The sequence below is a fragment of the Salvia splendens genome, chromosome 9, assembly GCF_004379255.2.
Source record: "Salvia splendens isolate huo1 chromosome 9, SspV2, whole genome shotgun sequence".
Classification (NCBI taxonomy): Eukaryota; Viridiplantae; Streptophyta; class Magnoliopsida; order Lamiales; family Lamiaceae; genus Salvia; species Salvia splendens.
In genome coordinates this window covers 3,528,847-3,551,827 of record NC_056040.1, presented here as the reverse complement: position 1 = coordinate 3,551,827, position 22,981 = coordinate 3,528,847, and the positions used below count along the sequence as shown (strand labels likewise).

Here is a 22,981-nt window from a genome sequence, read left to right as displayed (position 1 = left end):
GTGCTTACTACATGTCATTCTCTTCGTCTTCGAAAGAGCTTCGCGTTGATATCTTGCATGTCTCAATCGGAGTTCTGTGGAGAAAGTTATGACAATTCTACGAACATTGCGCATTGCAGTCAAAGCTGGCGGAAATTAGGCGGAAATTTACGGAAGAAAAGAAATTATTATATTATGAAGCCAAATCTCTCCTATTTCTTGTAGGGCACGAAAATTATCAAAAATAAACTTTTTCCAGCCTACAAATACCTCTGAACCTAATTCATAATCTTCATCTCAGAGCCTCCAATCCTTCTCCCTCTCTACACTTCTTCCATTCCATCTTCCACACATAATTCATCCATCTTCCATTGGAGCGGAGCTCTGCAGATCCAGGCAAGAAAAGACTGAAGATTGAAGATTCAACCTTGGGTTTTATCAATTTCTTTCATGTCTTATACTTTTATTTTTGTTTTTACTACTTGTCTATGAGTAGTTAAACATCATTTGTAGATTTTTTGGTGAAAACTATTATGAATATGTTTTGATTTATTGAATTGAACCTTTTTTCTAGCTCTTGTGATTGTTTTGCTTGTTCTTGTGCTTTTATTGTTCTTTTGTCTGGCCAACTTTAGAACTATGTCCGTTTAACTAGATTAATCGAGAGATAGCTAGTTTTACGTGGTAAAAGGAACGAGTACAACACATAGGTTTATCTGCACTCGAGAGAGGGGATCCTTTGTGAGGGCATGAGTCTTAGGAACTTAAGGAGTTAGAATCTAATCTATTGGAAGGAGACTTTGATAGTTAGACTCTAATCTACTGGATAAGTGCACTCGAGAGAGGGCTTATCTGAAAATCGCGACTTTCATAATAATCCTGGAGACACATAAAGGTAAGGGTTCTGTGAGATTAATCATCACTAGGTCGTAGTAGTTGGATCCTAAAACTCTGCTTTCTTTAGCCTGCTTTGTATTATTTTGTTTTTATATTTGTTTATATTTTTGTCTAGTTTATAAAACCAAAACCCAAAACTCCGTGTCTCTAGATAGTATATGACGCTTAGTATATGATAGTCAGTTGCAATCTTATTCCCTGTGTTCGATATCCCGGTACTGACCTTTAGCTATACTAGTTCTACCCTGTAAACTTGCAGGTATTTTTAGTGCTAATAAATAGTGCATCAAGTTTTTGGCGCCGTTGCCGGGGAATATTATTGCTTTAAGCTGATATTGTAGAACGGTTGATAATACTAATTTGGAGTGTAATATTTTGTATAGTTTTATTTTAATTTTTTTTTATTTGTTTTGCAAGGAGCACGAAGCACAACAATGGATTACTCTGCGCTCCTATGGAAGATGCAATTATCTGCTACAACATTTGATATACTCCGTAGAGCGTGGGTGCGATATAAAATATGCTTGCTCTCTTGTTTTTTTTTACCTTTAGTTTTCTCCTCCGTAGAGCTGAAGTTTTTCTCCATAGAGCTTAAGTTAAATAAATAAATAAAAAATTCTTTTCTTTAAACTTTTTTTTTCTTTTCCGTTTGAATTTTTCCTTTTTTTTTCTTTTTCCTTTTTTTTAAAAAACTTCTTATTCTTCGTTTTTTTTCAATAAAATCTTTAAAAAAAAATAGAAAAACCAGAACCTCATTCCCCCTATTTTTATTTTATTTTATTTTCTCCACAAAAATCACTCACACACACTTCAAATTCACATCACTTAAGCAAATTCTTTGTACTCTACCAATTATTCATGTGCTTAGCTCTCAATCGACACAAGGTACGTTCTCTTTTAATTTCTGAGCTTCGATCTTGAATTCTTTCATTGAATGACTTTGTTGTTGATATATATATATATATATATTGGGAGTTTGGATAGGAGTTTGATGAGTGACGATTTAATTGGGATTTATTCTTGGTGAATTTGTGAGTTTTTGGATATTTGCGAGAAATAGTTGTTAGGTGTGCTTGAGTATGTTTGATCTTTGGTGGATGAAAATTGAATATCACTTTGGCTTGATTGTTGATACACATAGTCCATGTTCATAGCATTGCGAGGCTATTTTATCTTGCATGAATTGTGTTTTTAGGAGCTTAAATTGTTTTGCGTGATGTTGGTCTATTGTTGAAAATTTTTGCAATTAATTGGGGGATGGAGAATATTACGGGGGATGAAAAATGATCATGTTAAGGTAGATAATTTGATTTGCATATTTTATGCCTTGATATGATTAAAGTTTGGGGGATTGCCACATATTATACATTGTACTCTACTACAAGTTTTTTTTCATTCTATGCTTACATTGCGAAATTGTAGGTACATAATGCATCCCAAAGAAAATCCCGAGAATGGGGGATATTTTATGAGCCTCAAAGAATGTCAAGCTAAAGACGTTAACCAAGCGCTTGTTGGGAGGCAACCCAACATTGGTATATTTTTTTATTTAGTTTGATTTGTTTTCTTAGTTTACTCACATCTCCACCGACTTTTCAAACTTATTCTTAACGTAGTTTTGAATAAGTTTGGGGGATGAAGTGGTGGACCGTGAGTTTAGTTGTTTTTGTTTGTTTTTATTTATTTTTTTTAAATAAACCCGAGGTGAATCTTGTCATGAGCATAGCATAGAAAATTTAGAAATACTCATGTTTAGGAACATCAGACCGAGTTTCCTATGATAAAAATTTCGTTTATGTGTTGGTTGAGTTGACTTGATGCATTGATTTGAAGGTTTAGTGAAAAGGTGCATAAATAATGAATTGCTTGTTTGCCTTGAATCTTGCTTATACCTTGTGAGACTTGAGCCATAAATTTCTTTCTTGTGTGATTTATCTGTATTCATGTATTTGTTTCTAGAACTTGCTCCTAGTCTGCTTAAGTCTGCAAAGTGTTTAAATGATAAAAGAGGACGTTAGGCCATCCTTCTTAGCTACTTTATGTATCCAAATTTATGACCTTATTCAAAATATTTTTCCTAACTAGCCACTTTGAGCCTTTAAAGCCTTTTTCTTTGGAAGCTAAATAAAAGGGAATATCCATACACTCTTGGTGAATTTTAGTTTATTTTTTGTGAAAAAAGTTGGAGAGATCAGGTAGAAAGAAAAGTAGTGTGCTTACTTGTGAAAAGTGTATAGACATCTGCGGTTTGAATGAGATAATTGGTTGTGCATAAAAAGAAAAAAAAAAAGAAAGGATGTACAAAAGAAAAAAAAATGAAAAGAAAAAAAAATCAAAGGAATCTGGGAAGTGAGAAGAAATTTAGACAAAGTCTAGAATTTACTGAGATTCGAATTGTTGGTGCAGTGCTATGCTTGATGTAGTAGAAATTGATCACTTTTGCTATGTTTGAGATTAGTCACTTTTTAGCCATATTTCCTCACCTTACCAAAGAGCCTACATTATAACCGAAAATAAATACCTTTCGGATTTTTGATTTTAATCACATAAAGTAGAGGAGGGATTAGACATCGAGCAAGCCTATGGTAAACTTTGCATGTTGCATGATCTGAGAGCATATACACTTTTTCCAATATACACTTTGAGAGTGAGTGATAAACACTTCTAAACACTTGTGAGCGCATGTACTTCAAGGTGATCAACGAGCAAGTAATGAAAATGCACTAATAAGCTTTGCTTGATTTGATTTGTATTCTTGTCAAACTCTTCATTTCATGTTACAATTTTTGAGGCAACTTTGAAGTCTAGTTCTTAGCATCCGTGTTTCTTTAGTAGTTTTTCTCTTGTTTTGTTTGAGGACAAACAAATAATTAAGTTTGGGGGAGTTGACAAACACAGATTTTGCATGTTTTTAAGGACTAGATTTGACTTGTTTTAAATGTCAATCATGCAAATTATGTTCTTAAAAAAAAAGCCAAAGTACAGCAGCCTCTGTTCGAGCCCATTCTGGAAGCGATTTTGAAGTCCAATCAGTGCTTACTACATGTCATTCTCTTCGTCTTCGAAAGAGCTTCGCGTGGATATCTCGCATGTCTCAATCGGAGTTCTGTGGAGAAAGTTATGACAATTCTACGAACATTGCGCAGTGCAGTCAAAATCTGGCGGGAATTTAGGCGGAAATTCAGGGAAGAAAAAAAATTATTATATTGTGAAGTCAAATCTCTCCTATTTCTTGTAGGGCACGAAATTTATCAAAAATAAACATTTTTCCAGCCTATAAATACCTCTGAACCTAATTCATAATCTTCATCTCAGAGCCTCCAATCCTACCCCCTCTCTACACTCTTTTCCATTCCATATTCCATACATAATTCATCCATCTTTCATTGGAGCGGAGCTCTGCAGATCCAAGCAAGAGAAGACTGAAGATTGAATATTCAACCTTGAATTTTATCAATTCCTTTCATGTCTTATACTTTTATTTTTGTTTTTACTACTTGTCTATGAGTAGTTAAACCTCATTTGTAGATTTTTTGGTGAAAACTATTATGAATATGTTTTGATTTATTGAATTGAACATTTTTCTAGCTCTTGTGATTGTTTTGCTTGTTCTTGTGCTTTTATTGTTCTTTTGTCTGGCCAACTTGAGAACTATGCTTTTGGGGTAATGCCCGTACATTATAGGCTCCAAAAACCTATACAAGTATAATCAGATGACGACAGTTTAAAGTTTAGGGTTTAGGGTACGTACCATCCCAACATGAAGTCAACTCCCCTCAAAGCGGCTTCACCATCTGCGGCCGAATGCTCATCGAAGGGCGTAAACCAATGGGAATTCAGCACTATGCCTATCTTCCCTCCTTGTGCCTCCTGAAACTTGCTTTTGTAGACATCGACTGCTTCTGCGTGTGCAAGGAGAAGATTTTTTGCGACCGTGTACGCCTCCGAGGGGTCGGCGGCGATGAACTTGTCACCGGTGGTGGAGTCGGTAGCAATCTTCGTGGAAAGGTTGTGCCCTGGGACATGAACTTTGTGGGCCGGGGGATCGAAGCCTTGAACGTATCCGTTCACGGCGCAGGTCCATGGCTCGTTTAAGGTTGTCCAGTGCTTCACGCGGTCCCCGAATTCCCAGAAGCATACCTCTGCGAACTCGCGGAAATCGTCCCTGCACAGCTCAGTTGGTAAGACGGCGTTTATTTTACTAGTGCCAACTTATAAGTAATCAGGTCAGAGAGATTAAATTTATTTACTTACTTGACTTTATTGGATAAGAGACCACCATACTCATTTTCCAAGCACAAAGGAAGATCCCAATGATATAGTGTCACAAATGGTTTTATGTCTGCACATGTATATGCGTATATATTATAGTATTGTGATTGCATAGAGAGAAATCTGAAATTAACAAATTAATAAACTAACCATGTTGTAACAAAGTGTTGATAACATCGTTATAGTAAAACAATCACAAGAGCTAGAAAAATGTTCAATTCAATAAATCAAAACATATTCATAATAGTTTTCACCAAAAAATCTACAAATGATGTTTAACTACTCATAGACAAGTAGTAAAAACAAAAATAAAAGTATAAGACATGAAAGGAATTGATAAAACTCAAGGTTGAATATTCAATCTTCAGTCTTCTCTTGCCTGGATCTGCAGAGCTCCGCTCCAATGAAAGATGGATGAATTATGTATGGAATATGGAATGGAAAAGAGCGTAGAGAGGGGGTAGGATTGGAGGCTCTGAGATGAAGATTATGAATTAGGTTCAGAGGTATTTATAGGCTGGAAAAAGGTTTATTTTTGATAAATTTCGTGCCCTACAAGAAATAGGAGAGATTTGACTTCACAATATAATAATTTTTTTTCTTCCCTGAATTTCCGCCTAAATTCCCGCCAGATTTTGACTGCACTGCGCAATGTTCGTAGAATTGTCATAACTTTCTCCACAGAACTCCGATTGAGACATGCGAGATATCCACGCGAAGCTCTTTCGAAGACGAAGAGAATAACATGTAGTAAGCACTGATTGGACTTCAAAATCGCTTCCAGAATGGGCTCGAACAGAGGCTGCTGCACTTTGGCTTTTTTTTTTTCCTTTTTCTATCTTTTTCTATCATTTATCAACAAACACGTCAAAAATACCAAATGTATAACATATGCAATTTAAGAACATAATTTGCATGATTGACATTTAAAACAAGTCAAATCTAGTCCTTCAAAACATGCAAAATCCGTGTTTGTCACTCTTCCATTTGCAAGAGCAATATTGGCTTAAGTGATGTTACAATATTAATGATAAATTGATAGTAATATATATTGGCTTTTAATTGAAGGCTTGACCATATATGTCAAATTATGTTTGATATTGGAAAGTGGTTGCATGTCTCCATCTTTTTTACTTTTTCTGAAATTCTTATTTAAATGCTACTCATACTAATTCTATAGTTAAATACAAGGATTGCTAAAAATAATATGCGTGTGTTTGCACGTCTTCTTCATTATTTCACATAATACATGGTGATGAATTAAAATTGACTCTGGCATATAAAAGAAAGTAGGCAAATTTGCCCATTTATTAATTACAATAATATCATAAAAACATACAAAGAGTTGATAGAGGAGGCTAAAGACCTAACCTCTAACACACCATTGCCTTATTCGAAGATGCACAAATTAACAACGTAACATAACACTTAACTCGATCGTAGCCTTATTGATGCTACTTCCCGTGAAATTCCCGCACGATCAATGTCCAAACATTAGTGTCGATTGATATTCTCCATCGATTCAAACTTGAGTCCTTTGTCTGTATCAACATTCTCCTCGTTCTCTTCATGCCGTGTGACCCACCAAGGGCTGAACCACGCGGGTGGCTGGCCTTTGCTCTTGAGAAACTTAGCGAACCATGCAGCCGAGTTCTTGGGATACCTTGTGAGGTCATTCATGTAGTCTATATAAACCAATCCAAACCTAAGTGTGAATCCCTTGCCCCATTCAAGGTTGTCGCACCATGACCACGCGAAATATCCCTTCAGTTTCCTTGAAATGTCTTTATGTCTGTCGTCCATGTGCGTCACACATGTTAATTAATTGTTGATAAATTAATAAAAAAAAAGGATTGCTATATTAATTTAGTTAGATCTTACTTCATTGCTTTGAGCATGTTAGCAAGATGATCTTGGTGGTATTTAGTCCTATCATGATCATCATCGCACACCATTTTGGCTGTCTTCGTGTGATCACTCTTAGTGGGAAATCCTTTGGGAATTTATAATTACTTGTTATTACTTATACTTAACATAAGAGTATGTTTTATAACCTAATAAAGTAATCTTACCATTTTCAGTTATGTATATTTCTTTGAGCTCTGGATATTTGTCATTCATATACAAGAGCATCTCATAAATCCCCTTTGGAACAGAGTAAAGCCACCCAGCTCCAGACTAAAAAGAAATTAAGGTGAGATATATATAATATTGTCTATGTGAAATACTTATGAGATATAATAGAAGATAGTAGTAATTACCTTTGTTCCAATGTACTCATCTCCCCTCTTTGCTGCAAAATTAATATAAATAAAATATTAATATTAAGTACATATTATATAAAGTTTGTGAACTCATCCAAAAAATAGTAGAGCTGACTCATTTGGTTAATTTATAAATCACAAATAAGTTGTATAATGGAATACTCACTGGAATACTTAACCCTTTGATCTGCATAGTATCCCTCTCCATTTGGAGGGTGTGGATCATCGGAAGCATACTGCGCCGTGTAGAAATTTAGACCAACAAAATCGTAGGAGCCTTGGATCCTTTTCACTTCTTGAGGTGTGAATAATGGAAGATTGTCCGGTGGAACGTAGTCTTCCATGCTTTTGGGGTAATGCCCGTACATTATAGGCTCCAAAAACCTATACAAGTATAATCAGATGACGACAGTTTAAAGTTTAGGGTTTAGGGTACGTACCATCCCAACATGAAGTCAACTCCCCTCAAAGCGGCTTCACCATCTGTGGCAGAATGCTCATCGAAGGGCGTAAACCAATGGGAATTCAGCACTATGCCTATCTTCCCTCCTTGCGCCTCCTGAAACTTGCTTCTGTAGACATCGACTGCTTCTGCGTGTGCAAGGAGAAGATTTTTTGCGACCGTGTACGCCTCCGAGGGGTCGGCGGTGATGAACTTGTCACCGGTGGTGGAATCGGTAGCAATCTTCGTGGAAAGGTTGTGCCCCGGGACATGAACTTTGTGGGCCGGGGGATCGAAGCCTTGAACGTATCCGTTCACGGCGCAGGTCCATGGCTCGTTTAAGGTTGTCCAGTGCTTCACGCGGTCCCCGAATTCCCAGAAGCATACCTCTGCGAACTCGCGGAAATCGTCCCTGCACAGCTCAGTTGGTAAGACGACGTTTATTTTACTAGTGCCAACTTAAGTAATCAGGTCAGAGAGATTAAATTTATTTACTTACTTGATTTTATTGGATAAGAGGCCACCATACTCATTTTCCAAGCACAAAGGAAGATCCCAATGATATAGTGTCACAAATGGTTTTATGTCTGCACATGTATATGCATATATATTATAGTATTGTGATTGCATAGAGAGAAATCTGAAATTAACAAATTAATAAACTAACCATGTTGTAACAAAGTGTTGATAACATCGTTATAGTAAGCAATTCCTTCTTTGTTGATTCCACCACTACATCTTCCAGCTGTTGAGAGTTTCACTATAATTAATTAACCAATTACTCAAAAAACACATTCTTTAACAACATACAATATAATTTAAACCTGGTAATATTCTTGCCCATGAAATGGAAAATCTATACGAATTGAACCCCATTTTCTTCATCATCGAAATATCTTCCTGCAATATATATAGAGTGAGTTTAGGGTTGACGGCACGGGTTTTAATTGTATATGAAGAAAACAAATAATAACCTTATATCTGTTGTACATGTCACATGCAACATTTCCATTGGATCCATCAGCTACTTTCCCTGCACCCACAAACACAAACAAACCACAATCATATTAATATATCACTTCTTACTTAATTATGTTTATGCTCTCTTAATTAATTAATTAATTAGTTTTAATAGTTAGAAAGAGACAAGGAAGCCTCATAGAGAAGTCATCCCATATGCTGATGCCTTTGCCTCCCTTAGCAGCAGCCCCTTCAACCTGCCCAAAATCAACAAAATGCAATTATTTGTATATTAATTAGTCTTCATTAATTAAATATACCATCTTAATAAATGAAATCAACACATATAAATAAACCTGAAAGGCAGAAGTTCCAGTTCCAAATAGGAAGTCTTGAGGAAACCAGTTATGGTTGATGCCACTGTTATCGTTAGAATCCGGCACCGGTCCATCGATATCCCACCACGTTGAACCGCCAGCTGACGAATTCCGATCTTCAACGGTGCCATTGTTATTGTCATCCAGATGCACCATCGCCATTGCCCAAATTAGTTGCACAAATATTTTTCTGTGAGTGAAATATTCGAAACCACTTCATCTATTTATAGTGTGACACTCACTTTTCATCTACTTATCATGTTCATAATAAGAATTAATAAAATTAAAAGCTAAAAAAACTGGAATTTGCAATTATATTCATATATGAATATATGCGTGGCTTGCTTAGTCACGTAGCCTACTAATTATCGAATGATAGTTTATAATTGCTCATAATCATTTATCAATTTGTTGAGATATAGCTATTAAAAGTTTCAAATGTTACGTGTAGAAAAGAATTTATACTCTATTGGAATCACCCATAATTTTTGGTATATTGCGTGTCTATTATTTCTCAATATTGTCTTCCGAAAAAGAACACAAACAAGGACATATTAATTTATAGTATATTTGAAAATAGAGAGAACCAAAGGGATGAAAGACCGGTTGTAAAGTCATTAATTTGCATAAATAAGGCTAAACATGTATATTATTAAGCTGTAACTAATTAATTTGAGAAAAGAACCAAACAAACTAAAGTCTACATTTATCAAATAAATTTGGGCACTTAATGCCTAGGAAATTAATACTCCAGGAACCACATTACTCCATTTTCATTCGAATTGGGCCAATTATCATAAATAAATGTAGGCCCATTATCGAAAAATAAATACTCGGCCCATTTGGAACCTAAAGTCAATTTGGTGTGGCAACACTCGACTCTATTTTCATCCTCGAAAATAAATAGAAAATGAAAAGGAAAACATAAGAACAATTATAAAAGGAAAAAGAACTAACATGTCTCACCTCGATTCGACTATATAAGTAAGTGATGAACTGTGTATGCGAGTTGGGCAAGCGGTAGAGTGGTTAATACATGAGTCCAAAGGACAAAGTTTGAGTCCTCCGTGATACAACCTTTAAATTTAAATTTATTTATCCGTCCAAAAACAAAAGTAAGTGATGAACTAGTTTATATAAATTGAAAAAAATAATAAGAAAACACAAGAAAAAAATTAAAATAAAAAGGATAAAAGAAAAAGAGAGCTAATTTTATTTACCTAGAGCTAATTTTATTTACCTCAACACCAAACAAGTGATATACTCCTAAGTTAGTATAAATTGGATACTTGGTGTCTGCATGAGAAATTGAATGTAGTATTTATTTATTTATATATATTTTTTATTATCATAGATCTGACTATTCAGAATGTTTTTTTTTTCTCTTTTTATCTTTTCCTTTTTTGTGCCAATATAAGCGAGTCATATTAGTACTAATAAAAAAATCACTTAATTAAATTTTGGTGTATCACATTTGAAAAAAAAGAGGCAAACTATCCAATTTACACCAAAATAATTAGTGGTCCAAATACAAACTACTGGTGTACTACTATCTTAATTGCACAAACATCCATCAATCGAAACCAACTCATTTTCACACTGTTAATTATTCACAAGAAACAAATGAAAACTAAATTGGTACCTTCAATATATATATGGTCCCATGCCATGTTCAATAATATATGCCATTACTTAATTAGTTGTAAATTAGTACAAATATTTATAAAGTAATAATACATAATGTGCATGCACATGCCACGTCCAAATACTATAAGCCATCCGTTGTAAATTAGTACAAATATTTATAAAGTAATAATAATACATAATGTGCAATAAGTGTTTGTTTCTAAAATTGATACAACGATATAGAAATAGAATAGGCAAGGTGAAAAAAAATTTGACACTAGCATATAAAAGAAAGTAGGCGAATTAACACCTACTGAATTATTACTTGCAATATTCATAAAAAAACATACAAAGAGTTGATAGAGGGGCTTGAAAACCTACTTATAACATATTATTGCCTTATTCAAAGATACACAAACAACGTACATAACATAATGCTTAACTCGACCGTAGTCGTATAGATGCTACATCCAATGAAATGTTCGGATCAGTGCCTGAACATTAGTCTTGATTGACATCCTCCACGAGTTTGAGTCTTTTCTCTCTATTCATATTCTCTCCGTTCTCTTCATACATTCTCTTCTCAGACAGTGGTCGTGGGACCCACCACGGATGGAACCACGCGGGCGGCTGGCTTTTGCTCTTGAGAAACTTAGCGAACCATGCGGCTGAATTCTTAGGATACCTTGTGAGGTCATTCACGTAGTCTACGTAGTTCAACCCAAACCTAACTGTGTAGCCATCGCCCCATTCAAAGTTGTCGCACCATGACCACACGAAGTATCCCTTAAGTTTCCTCGAAATGTCTTTGTGTCTGTCATCCATGCATATCACGTGTATTAATTAATAGTAGCGAGATAAAACAAGGGATTACTATACTATTAATTTGAGATATTTAATTTAGATCTTACTTCATTGCTTTGAGCATGTTAGCAAGATGATCTTGGTGGTATTTAGTCCTATCATGGTCATCATCACACACCATTTTGGCTGTCTTCGTGTGATCACTCTTAGTTGAAAACCCTTTTGGAAGTAACACGTAGGTTATTAATAACATTTCATATCTTTTATTTAAAAATATAGTATATGCCTTATAACCTAATAAATGAATGTTACCATTTTCAGTGATGTATATTTTTTTGAGTTGTGGATGCTTGTCATTCAAATACAACAGAATCTCATAAATCCCCTTTGGAACAGAGTGCAGCCACACTGATCCAGACTAAAACAAAAGATTTAGGTGAGATATATATACACATATATAAATGGTTTTTAATACTAATAAATAGGAGATGGTCCTTACCCTTGTTCCAATATATTCATCTCCCTTCTTTACTGCAAAATGAATAGAAATTACATAAGTTTGTGATCAGAATAATACTGATCAAACATGAGAACTCATTCCAAATAGTCAGGGCAAAGAGTCCATTTGGTCTATAAACGGCATATCAATTGCTTTACACAACTGATGCGTTCCGTAACATAATACTCACCGGAATACTTAACCCGTTGATCTGCAAAGTAGCCCTCTCCATCTGGAAGGTGAGGATCATCGGAAGCATACTGCGTCGTGTAATAATTTAGACCAAGGAAATCATAAGATCCTAGGACCTTTTTCAATTCCTGGGGTGTGAATGATGCAAGATTGTCCGGTGGAACGCAATCCTCCATGCTTCGGGGGTAATGCCCGTACAATATAGGCTCGAGAAACCTATATGATTATATTCAAAATGACGACGACAACGATGATGATGATGATGATGATTCATATAATAATGGGAATGTTACTAGTATTTACCATCCAAACATGAAGTCCACTCCCCTCAAAGCGGCTTCTACATCTGCGGCGGAATGCTCATCGAAGGGCGTAAACCAATGGGAATTCAGCACTATGCCTATCTTCCCTCCTTGCGCCTCTTGAAACTTGCTTCTGTAGAGATCGACTGCTTCTGCGTGTGCAAGGAGAAGGTTTCTTCCGACTGTGTACGCCTCGGAGGGGTCAGCGTTGATGAACTTGTCGCCCGTGGCAGAGTTGAGGAGTGGAAGGCCTCTACAGGGGGCGATCTTCGTGGAAAGTCTTTCGTCCGGGACAGGAACTTTGTGGCCCGGTGCAAAGGAGCCTCGGACGTATCCGTTCACCGCGTAGGTCCATGGCTCGTTCACGGTTGTCCACTGCTTCACGCGGTCCCCAAATTCCCAGAAGCATACCTCTGCATACTCGCGGAAATCGTCCCTGCACAGCTCAGTTGGTAAGACATTTTTCAGGGACTACTTAAGGGGTGTTCGGTTTGTAAGATTGTATCCGAGATTAAATTTGTAGTGTGTTTGGTTCATGAGATTCAACCCCACAACTCAATCCAAGATGGATAATCATGGGATAATTAGTCATAGCTAACCCCCTATGACTAAAATAATCTCACAACTCAATCCTAGATTGAATCTTGGTATTATTTTATCTTAGAAATCGAACACCACCTTAGTGGAGTAGTAATCAAGACTGGGATTGGATTTCTTTACTTGATTCTTTTGGATAAGAAGCCACCATACTCTTTCTCCAAGCATAAAGGAAGATCCCAATGAAATAATGTCACAAATGGTGTCATGTCTGCACATTTATATACATATATTATAGACTTATTACTTATTGTCATTGAAGATGAAATTAAAATATCAATCAACTAACCATGTTGTAACACAGTGTTGATAACATCATTATAGTAAGCAATTCCTTTTTTGTTGATTCCACCGCTACATCTTCCGGCTGTTGAGAGTTACACTATAATTAATTAATTAATTAAAAACACATTAATTCTGTAACAACATATAGTGTAACTCAAACCAGGCAATATTCTTGGCCATGATATGGAAAATCTATACGAATTAAACCCCATATGCTTCATCATCGCAATATCTTCCTGCAATATATACACAGAGTTTAGAAACGGTACAAGTTTTAATTGTAGATGCAGAAAAAGAATAATAACCTTATATCTGTTGTACATATCACATGCAACATTTCCATTAGATCCATCAGCTATTTTCCCTGCACCCACACACACAAATCACAATCATATTAATTTATCACTTCTAACTTAATTATTTGCATACTTTTAACCAATTAAGTAAATAATTTCAAGAGAGAGAGAGAGAGACAAGGAAGCCTCATTGTGAAATCATCCCATGTGCTAATGCCTTTGCCTCCTTTGGCAGCAGCCCCTTCAACCTGCCCACCCCAAAACAACAAATGCAACTCTATTAATTAGCCTCATTTTGTTATATAATCATAATAAAATCAACAGAAATGGAAAAAAAAACCTGAAAGGCAGCAGTTCCAGTTCCAAACACAAAGTCTTGAGGAAACCAGTGATGGTTTATGCCACTGTTGTCGTGAGAAGCCGGCACTGGTCCATCGATCACCCACCACCTTGAAGCGCCAACTGACAACGTCTGATCTTCAACGACGACGTTGCTGTTGTCATCCAGATGAACCATCTCAACTCCTTGGATCGCCATTGCTTCAAAGTTGCACAAATATTTCTTAGTGAGTGAGTGAGTGAGTGAAATTTTTCAAAACCAACTTCAGTTATTTATAGGGCAAAAAAATCAATAAAGTTTGGTCAATTCGGGTCTATGCCGCAACTTTCAAAAATGACCAATTATATCGTAACTTTGTTAATTTTTCTCAATTGTAGCAAAAAATTTCATTATGCTACATTTCTCAATTTATCAATGTAATATGTACATATGTAAAAATTAAAGACATAATTAACTAAATGTATTAAATGGCGTCGTTTAAATAGTCGAATGTTTTGTTCACATGATATTTTTCGTTTGCCAAAAGTATACATACTTTCCCCCAAATCATAGACTATGAGACAATTGAAAAAAAAATAAAATTATGATATAATTGGCCATTCATGGTTACGAGATAGATCAGAATTTGACCAAACTTCATGGGTTTTTTTGTCATTTGCCCTTTATAGTATGCATCTCACCTTTTATCTCATTTTTTAATATTTTCGCAATCCTTTTTTATTTTTATTAGGATAAGGAAATTTAATGATATATATGTCGTCGTAGGGGAGTGATCAATCGCTAACTACAACTAATTTAAGACCATAGGATTTTAGAAATCTTGTGGTCTAAAATTTGTTATGTGTAATTTCGTTTTTTATTTTTTAATATTAAAAAGATAATAGCAACTATCAAATTTAGGGTTTAGAAACACAATGTCAATACAGTGTATGAAATACATCAACACAAAGATATTATCATATGTCAATACAATTTCATATTGATATTGTATAAGCATTGTATTGACATATTATGTGCAGTGTATTGATATAAAGTTGCTAACGAAATTTATGAAATTTTTGATTTTTTTTTCAAATTTTGACATCGGAACATATACAAGTGAGATCTCGATAGAATCCTTATGAAATTATCTTTAATTTGATATATGTTGTGCGAAAAAATAATTTAAATCGGGAAAGTTATATATGTTTTAAAGTTATTGGATATTTTTCAAAAGTTAGTTACAACTAATTTGTTGTAAATTGACCTTAATATACCCTTATTGACGTTTCTTGTTGATCGTATTGACATTCCGGGACTGATGATCTAGGCCCTTGATTTGAATATCTAATGCATATTATTTAATTGCAGTTAGCAATTAAGTATTGAGTTATAAATATGACATTCCTCTGTCATCATATATGTTGTGTGGAGGGCAAATTTCTAATTTTAATTTTTGCTGTTTATTTGCCATTTTTGGCATATAATAAAATGGTAATGGATTAATGGTGAACTTATCAAGTCGTAATTGCTAGTATTTGCTAAGCATGGGTTGCATTTGTCTGCACATTTTTATCTAATTTGTGTTGCTCGATTAATTCTTTATTATATACAGAGTACTATATCATGTATTTTAAAAAATCGACGATAATTAGTTTGTATTTTGTAATAATTTATGTCAATTAGTATCACGTGAAATATGAGGACTGAGAGATATCGTTGGTAGTTAGTGATCGTGAAAATTTCTGTTTTATTCTTTTGTTTCACATTGAAAATTAAATTGGCCAACAAAAAGCATTTATTTGTGTTCACTTTAGAGTTGTGTGTGAACGTTGACGTTAATGAAATTGCTGGCGTTTTCTCATTGGCGCTACCTTGGATATTTTTTTATCTATTATTAAATCATGTTCACATTAAATATTAATGAATGAAATGTAAAAAAATGGAATTTACAACGCCTACTGAAAGTCGAATGATAGTGTGTAATTGTTAATATTAGTTTATAATTTTGTTGAGATATAATTATTAAAAGTTTTAAATGTTACTTATATTTTTCAATTTTATCTATGGGAAAAGAATGACAAGGACAGATTGGTTAATAGAGGAGGCTAAAGACCTAACCTCTAACACACCATTGCCTTATTCGAAGATGCACAAATTAACAACGTAACATAACACTTAACTCGATCGTAGCCTTATTGATGCTACTTCCCGTGAAATTCCCGCACGATCAATGTCCAAACATTAGTGTCGATTGATATTCTCCATCGATTCAAACTTGAGTCCTTTGTCTGTATCAACATTCTCCTCGTTCTCTTCATGCCGTGTGACCCACCAAGGGCTGAACCACGCGGGTGGCTGGCCTTTGCTCTTGAGAAACTTAGCGAACCATGCAGCCGAGTTCTTGGGATACCTTGTGAGGTCATTCATGTAGTCTATATAAACCAATCCAAACCTAAGTGTGAATCCCTTGCCCCATTCAAGGTTGTCGCACCATGACCACGCGAAATATCCCTTCAGTTTCCTTGAAATGTCTTTATGTCTGTCGTCCATGTGCGTCACACATGTTAATTAATTGTTGATAAATTAATAAAAAAAAAGGATTGCTATATTAATTTAGTTAGATCTTACTTCATTGCTTTGAGCATGTTAGCAAGATGATCTTGGTGGTATTTAGTCCTATCATGATCATCATCGCACACCATTTTGGCTGTCTTCGTGTGATCACTCTTAGTGGGAAATCCTTTGGGAATTTATAATTACTTGTTATTACTTATACTTAACATAAGAGTATGTTTTATAACCTAATAAAGTAATCTTACCATTTTCAGTTATGTATATTTCTTTGAGCTCTGGATATTTGTCATTCATATACAAGAGCATCTCATAAATCCCCTTTGGAACAGAGTAAAGCCACCCAGCTCCAGACTAAAAAGAAATTAAGGTGAGATATATATAATATTGTCTATGTGAAATACTTATGAGATATAATAGAAGATAGTAGTAATTACCTTTGTTCCAATGTACTCATCTCCCCTCTTTGCTGCAAAATTAATATAAATAAAATATTAATATTAAGTACATATTATATAAAGTTTGTGAACTCATCCAAAAAATAGTAGAGCTGACTCATTTGGTTAATTTATAAATCACAAATAAGTTGTATAATGGAATACTCACTGGAATACTTAACCCTTTGATCTGCATAGTATCCCTCTCCATTTGGAGGGTGTGGATCATCGGAAGCATACTGCGCCGTGTAGAAATTTAGACCAACAAAATCGTAGGAGCCTTGGATCCTTTTCACTTCTTGAGGTGTGAATAATGGAAGATTGTCCGGTGGAACGTAGTCTTCCATGCTTTTGGGGTAATGCCCGTACATTATAGGCTCCAAAAACCTATACAAGTATAATCAGATGACGACAGTTTAAAGTTTAGGGTTTAGGGTACGTACCATCCCAACATGAAGTCAACTCCCCTCAAAGCGGCTTCACCATCTGTGGCAGAATGCTCATCGAAGGGCGTAAACCAATGGGAATTCAGCACTATGCCTATCTTCCCTCCTTGCGCCTCCTGAAACTTGCTTCTGTAGACATCGACTGCTTCTGCGTGTGCAAGGAGAAGATTTTTTGCGACCGTGTACGCCTCCGAGGGGTCGGCGGTGATGAACTTGTCACCGGTGGTGGAATCGGTAGCAATCTTCGTGGAAAGGTTGTGCCCCGGGACATGAACTTTGTGGGCCGGGGGATCGAAGCCTTGAACGTATCCGTTCACGGCGCAGGTCCATGGCTCGTTTAAGGTTGTCCAGTGCTTCACGCGGTCCCCGAATTCCCAGAAGCATACCTCTGCGAACTCGCGGAAATCGTCCCTGCACAGCTCAGTTGGTAAGACGACGTTTATTTTACTAGTGCCAACTTAAGTAATCAGGTCAGAGAGATTAAATTTATTTACTTACTTGATTTTATTGGATAAGAGGCCACCATACTCATTTTCCAAGCACAAAGGAAGATCCCAATGATATAGTGTCACAAATGGTTTTATGTCTGCACATGTATATGCATATATATTATAGTATTGTGATTGCATAGAGAGAAATCTGAAATTAACAAATTAATAAACTAACCATGTTGTAACAAAGTGTTGATAACATCGTTATAGTAAGCAATTCCTTCTTTGTTGATTCCACCACTACATCTTCCAGCTGTTGAGAGTTTCACTATAATTAATTAACCAATTACTCAAAAAACACATTCTTTAACAACATACAATATAATTTAAACCTGGTAATATTCTTGCCCATGAAATGGAAAATCTATACGAATTGAACCCCATTTTCTTCATCATCGAAATATCTTCCTGCAATATATATAGAGTGAGTTTAGGGTTGACGGCACGGGTTTTAATTGTATATGAAGAAAACAAATAATAACCTTATATCTGTTGTACATGTCACATGCAACATTTCCATTGGATCCATCAGCTACTTTCCCTGCACCCACAAACACAAACAAACCACAATCATATTAATATATCACTTCTTACTTAATTATGTTTATGCTCTCTTAATTAATTAATTAATTAGTTTTAATAGTTAGAAAGAGACAAGGAAGCCTCATAGAGAAGTCATCCCATATGCTGATGCCTTTGCCTCCCTTAGCAGCAGCCCCTTCAACCTGCCCAAAATCAACAAAATGCAATTATTTGTATATTAATTAGTCTTCATTAATTAAATATACCATCTTAATAAATGAAATCAACACATATAAATAAACCTGAAAGGCAGAAGTTCCAGTTCCAAATAGGAAGTCTTGAGGAAACCAGTTATGGTTGATGCCACTGTTATCGTTAGAATCCGGCACCGGTCCATCGATATCCCACCACGTTGAACCGCCAGCTGACGAATTCCGATCTTCAACGGTGCCATTGTTATTGTCATCCAGATGCACCATCGCCATTGCCCAAATTAGTTGCACAAATATTTTTCTGTGAGTGAAATATTCGAAACCACTTCATCTATTTATAGTGTGACACTCACTTTTCATCTACTTATCATGTTCATAATAAGAATTAATAAAATTAAAAGCTAAAAAAACTGGAATTTGCAATTATATTCATATATGAATATATGCGTGGCTTGCTTAGTCACGTAGCCTACTAATTATCGAATGATAGTTTATAATTGCTCATAATCATTTATCAATTTGTTGAGATATAGCTATTAAAAGTTTCAAATGTTACGTGTAGAAAAGAATTTATACTCTATTGGAATCACCCATAATTTTTGGTATATTGCGTGTCTATTATTTCTCAATATTGTCTTCCGAAAAAGAACACAAACAAGGACATATTAATTTATAGTATATTTGAAAATAGAGAGAACCAAAGGGATGAAAGACCGGTTGTAAAGTCATTAATTTGCATAAATAAGGCTAAACATGTATATTATTAAGCTGTAACTAATTAATTTGAGAAAAGAACCAAACAAACTAAAGTCTACATTTATCAAATAAATTTGGGCACTTAATGCCTAGGAAATTAATACTCCAGGAACCACATTACTCCATTTTCATTCGAATTGGGCCAATTATCATAAATAAATGTAGGCCCATTATCGAAAAATAAATACTCGGCCCATTTGGAACCTAAAGTCAATTTGGTGTGGCAACACTCGACTCTATTTTCATCCTCGAAAATAAATAGAAAATGAAAAGGAAAACATAAGAACAATTATAAAAGGAAAAAGAACTAACATGTCTCACCTCGATTCGACTATATAAGTAAGTGATGAACTGTGTATGCGAGTTGGGCAAGCGGTAGAGTGGTTAATACATGAGTCCAAAGGACAAAGTTTGAGTCCTCCGTGATACAACCTTTAAATTTAAATTTATTTATCCGTCCAAAAACAAAAGTAAGTGATGAACTAGTTTATATAAATTGAAAAAAATAATAAGAAAACACAAGAAAAAAATTAAAATAAAAAGGATAAAAGAAAAAGAGAGCTAATTTTATTTACCTAGAGCTAATTTTATTTACCTCAACACCAAACAAGTGATATACTCCTAAGTTAGTATAAATTGGATACTTGGTGTCTGCATGAGAAATTGAATGTAGTATTTATTTATTTATATATATTTTTTATTATCATAGATCTGACTATTCAGAATGTTTTTTTTTTTCTCTTTTTATCTTTTCCTTTTTTGTGCCAATATAAGCGAGTCATATTAGTAAGATTGTCCGGTGGAACGCAATCCTCCATGCTTCGGGGGTAATGCCCGTACAATATAGGCTCGAGAAACCTATATGATTATATTCAAAATGACGACGACAACGATGATGATGATGATGATGATGATTCATATAATAATGGGAATGTTACTAGTATTTACCATCCAAACATGAAGTCCACTCCCCTCAAAGCGGCTTCTACATCTGCGGCGGAATGCTCATCGAAGGGCGTAAACCAATGGGAATTCAGCACTATGCCTATCTTCCCTCCTTGCGCCTCTTGAAACTTGCTTCTGTAGAGATCGACTGCTTCTGCGTGTGCAAGGAGAAGGTTTCTTCCGACTGTGTACGCCTCGGAGGGGTCAGCGTTGATGAACTTGTCGCCCGTGGCAGAGTTGAGGAGTGGAAGGCCTCTACAGGGGGCGATCTTCGTGGAAAGTCTTTCGTCCGGGACAGGAACTTTGTGGCCCGGTGCAAAGGAGCCTCGGACGTATCCGTTCACCGCGTAGGTCCATGGCTCGTTCACGGTTGTCCACTGCTTCACGCGGTCCCCAAATTCCCAGAAGCATACCTCTGCATACTCGCGGAAATCGTCCCTGCACAGCTCAGTTGGTAAGACATTTTTCAGGGACTACTTAAGGGGTGTTCGGTTTGTAAGATTGTATCCGAGATTAAATTTGTAGTGTGTTTGGTTCATGAGATTCAACCCCACAACTCAATCCAAGATGGATAATCATGGGATAATTAGTCATAGCTAACCCCCTATGACTAAAATAATCTCACAACTCAATCCTAGATTGAATCTTGGTATTATTTTATCTTAGAAATCGAACACCACCTTAGTGGAGTAGTAATCAAGACTGGGATTGGATTTCTTTACTTGATTCTTTTGGATAAGAAGCCACCATACTCTTTCTCCAAGCATAAAGGAAGATCCCAATGAAATAATGTCACAAATGGTGTCATGTCTGCACATTTATATACATATATTATAGACTTATTACTTATTGTCATTGAAGATGAAATTAAAATATCAATCAACTAACCATGTTGTAACACAGTGTTGATAACATCATTATAGTAAGCAATTCCTTTTTTGTTGATTCCACCGCTACATCTTCCGGCTGTTGAGAGTTACACTATAATTAATTAATTAATTAAAAACACATTAATTCTGTAACAACATATAGTGTAACTCAAACCAGGCAATATTCTTGGCCATGATATGGAAAATCTATACGAATTAAACCCCATATGCTTCATCATCGCAATATCTTCCTGCAATATATACACAGAGTTTAGAAACGGTACAAGTTTTAATTGTAGATGCAGAAAAAGAATAATAACCTTATATCTGTTGTACATATCACATGCAACATTTCCATTAGATCCATCAGCTATTTTCCCTGCACCCACACACACAAATCACAATCATATTAATTTATCACTTCTAACTTAATTATTTGCATACTTTTAACCAATTAAGTAAATAATTTCAAGAGAGAGAGAGAGAGACAAGGAAGCCTCATTGTGAAATCATCCCATGTGCTAATGCCTTTGCCTCCTTTGGCAGCAGCCCCTTCAACCTGCCCACCCCAAAACAACAAATGCAACTCTATTAATTAGCCTCATTTTGTTATATAATCATAATAAAATCAACAGAAATGGAAAAAAAAACCTGAAAGGCAGCAGTTCCAGTTCCAAACACAAAGTCTTGAGGAAACCAGTGATGGTTTATGCCACTGTTGTCGTGAGAAGCCGGCACTGGTCCATCGATCACCCACCACCTTGAAGCGCCAACTGACAACGTCTGATCTTCAACGACGACGTTGCTGTTGTCATCCAGATGAACCATCTCAACTCCTTGGATCGCCATTGCTTCAAAGTTGCACAAATATTTCTTAGTGAGTGAGTGAGTGAGTGAAATTTTTCAAAACCAACTTCAGTTATTTATAGGGCAAAAAAATCAATAAAGTTTGGTCAATTCGGGTCTATGCCGCAACTTTCAAAAATGACCAATTATATCGTAACTTTGTTAATTTTTCTCAATTGTAGCAAAAAATTTCATTATGCTACATTTCTCAATTTATCAATGTAATATGTACATATGTAAAAATTAAAGACATAATTAACTAAATGTATTAAATGGCGTCGTTTAAATAGTCGAATGTTTTGTTCACATGATATTTTTCGTTTGCCAAAAGTATACATACTTTCCCCCAAATCATAGACTATGAGACAATTGAAAAAAAAATAAAATTATGATATAATTGGCCATTCATGGTTACGAGATAGATCAGAATTTGACCAAACTTCATGGGTTTTTTTGTCATTTGCCCTTTATAGTATGCATCTCACCTTTTATCTCATTTTTTAATATTTTCGCAATCCTTTTTTATTTTTATTAGGATAAGGAAATTTAATGATATATATGTCGTCGTAGGGGAGTGATCAATCGCTAACTACAACTAATTTAAGACCATAGGATTTTAGAAATCTTGTGGTCTAAAATTTGTTATGTGTAATTTCGTTTTTTATTTTTTAATATTAAAAAGATAATAGCAACTATCAAATTTAGGGTTTAGAAACACAATGTCAATACAGTGTATGAAATACATCAACACAAAGATATTATCATATGTCAA

General features: G+C 35.2%; 2 protein-coding genes across 4 annotated transcripts; both read right to left on the bottom strand.

Annotated features, from left to right (window-relative positions):
• Positions 1 to 6,428: 6,428 nt before the first annotated feature.
• On the bottom strand, positions 6,429 to 12,748 carry LOC121749772 (raucaffricine-O-beta-D-glucosidase-like). Its single transcript, XM_042144400.1, has 13 exons — positions 12,616 to 12,748; positions 9,171 to 9,381; positions 9,002 to 9,071; positions 8,829 to 8,887; positions 8,679 to 8,754; positions 8,522 to 8,599; positions 8,354 to 8,441; positions 7,853 to 8,266; positions 7,579 to 7,796; positions 7,410 to 7,441; positions 7,221 to 7,326; positions 7,030 to 7,141; positions 6,429 to 6,940 (listed from the first exon to the last, which is right to left on the bottom strand). The coding sequence occupies exons 2-13, from the start codon at positions 9,351 to 9,353 to the stop codon at positions 6,643 to 6,645; spliced, it is 1,734 nt and encodes a 577-aa protein (XP_042000334.1). The 5' UTR covers positions 9,354 to 9,381; positions 12,616 to 12,748; the 3' UTR covers positions 6,429 to 6,642.
• Positions 6,429 to 22,389, bottom strand: LOC121749770 (raucaffricine-O-beta-D-glucosidase-like). 3 transcript variants are annotated; one of them, XR_006039662.1, is made up of 21 exons: positions 22,015 to 22,375; positions 21,853 to 21,922; positions 21,684 to 21,742; positions 21,539 to 21,614; positions 21,383 to 21,460; positions 21,217 to 21,304; positions 20,498 to 20,932; positions 19,871 to 19,981; positions 18,884 to 19,094; positions 18,715 to 18,784; positions 18,542 to 18,600; positions 18,392 to 18,467; positions 18,235 to 18,312; positions 18,067 to 18,154; positions 17,566 to 17,979; positions 17,292 to 17,509; positions 17,123 to 17,154; positions 16,934 to 17,039; positions 16,743 to 16,854; positions 16,228 to 16,653; positions 6,429 to 6,514 (listed from the first exon to the last, which is right to left on the bottom strand). XR_006039662.1 is itself a non-coding variant. In XM_042144398.1 (20 exons), the coding sequence occupies exons 1-20, from the start codon at positions 22,210 to 22,212 to the stop codon at positions 11,319 to 11,321; spliced, it is 2,892 nt and encodes a 963-aa protein (XP_042000332.1). In that variant the 5' UTR covers positions 22,213 to 22,389; the 3' UTR covers positions 11,103 to 11,318. The 3 variants fall into 3 exon arrangements, 2 of the variants coding, with proteins under 2 accessions (XP_042000332.1, XP_042000333.1); XM_042144398.1 differs by lacking the exons at positions 6,429 to 6,514; positions 16,228 to 16,653; positions 16,743 to 16,854 and adding exons at positions 11,103 to 11,631; positions 11,729 to 11,840 and having other exon boundaries at positions 22,015 to 22,389; XM_042144399.1 differs by lacking the exon at positions 6,429 to 6,514 and having other exon boundaries at positions 16,134 to 16,653.
• Between the last annotated feature and the right edge of the window lie 592 nt (positions 22,390 to 22,981).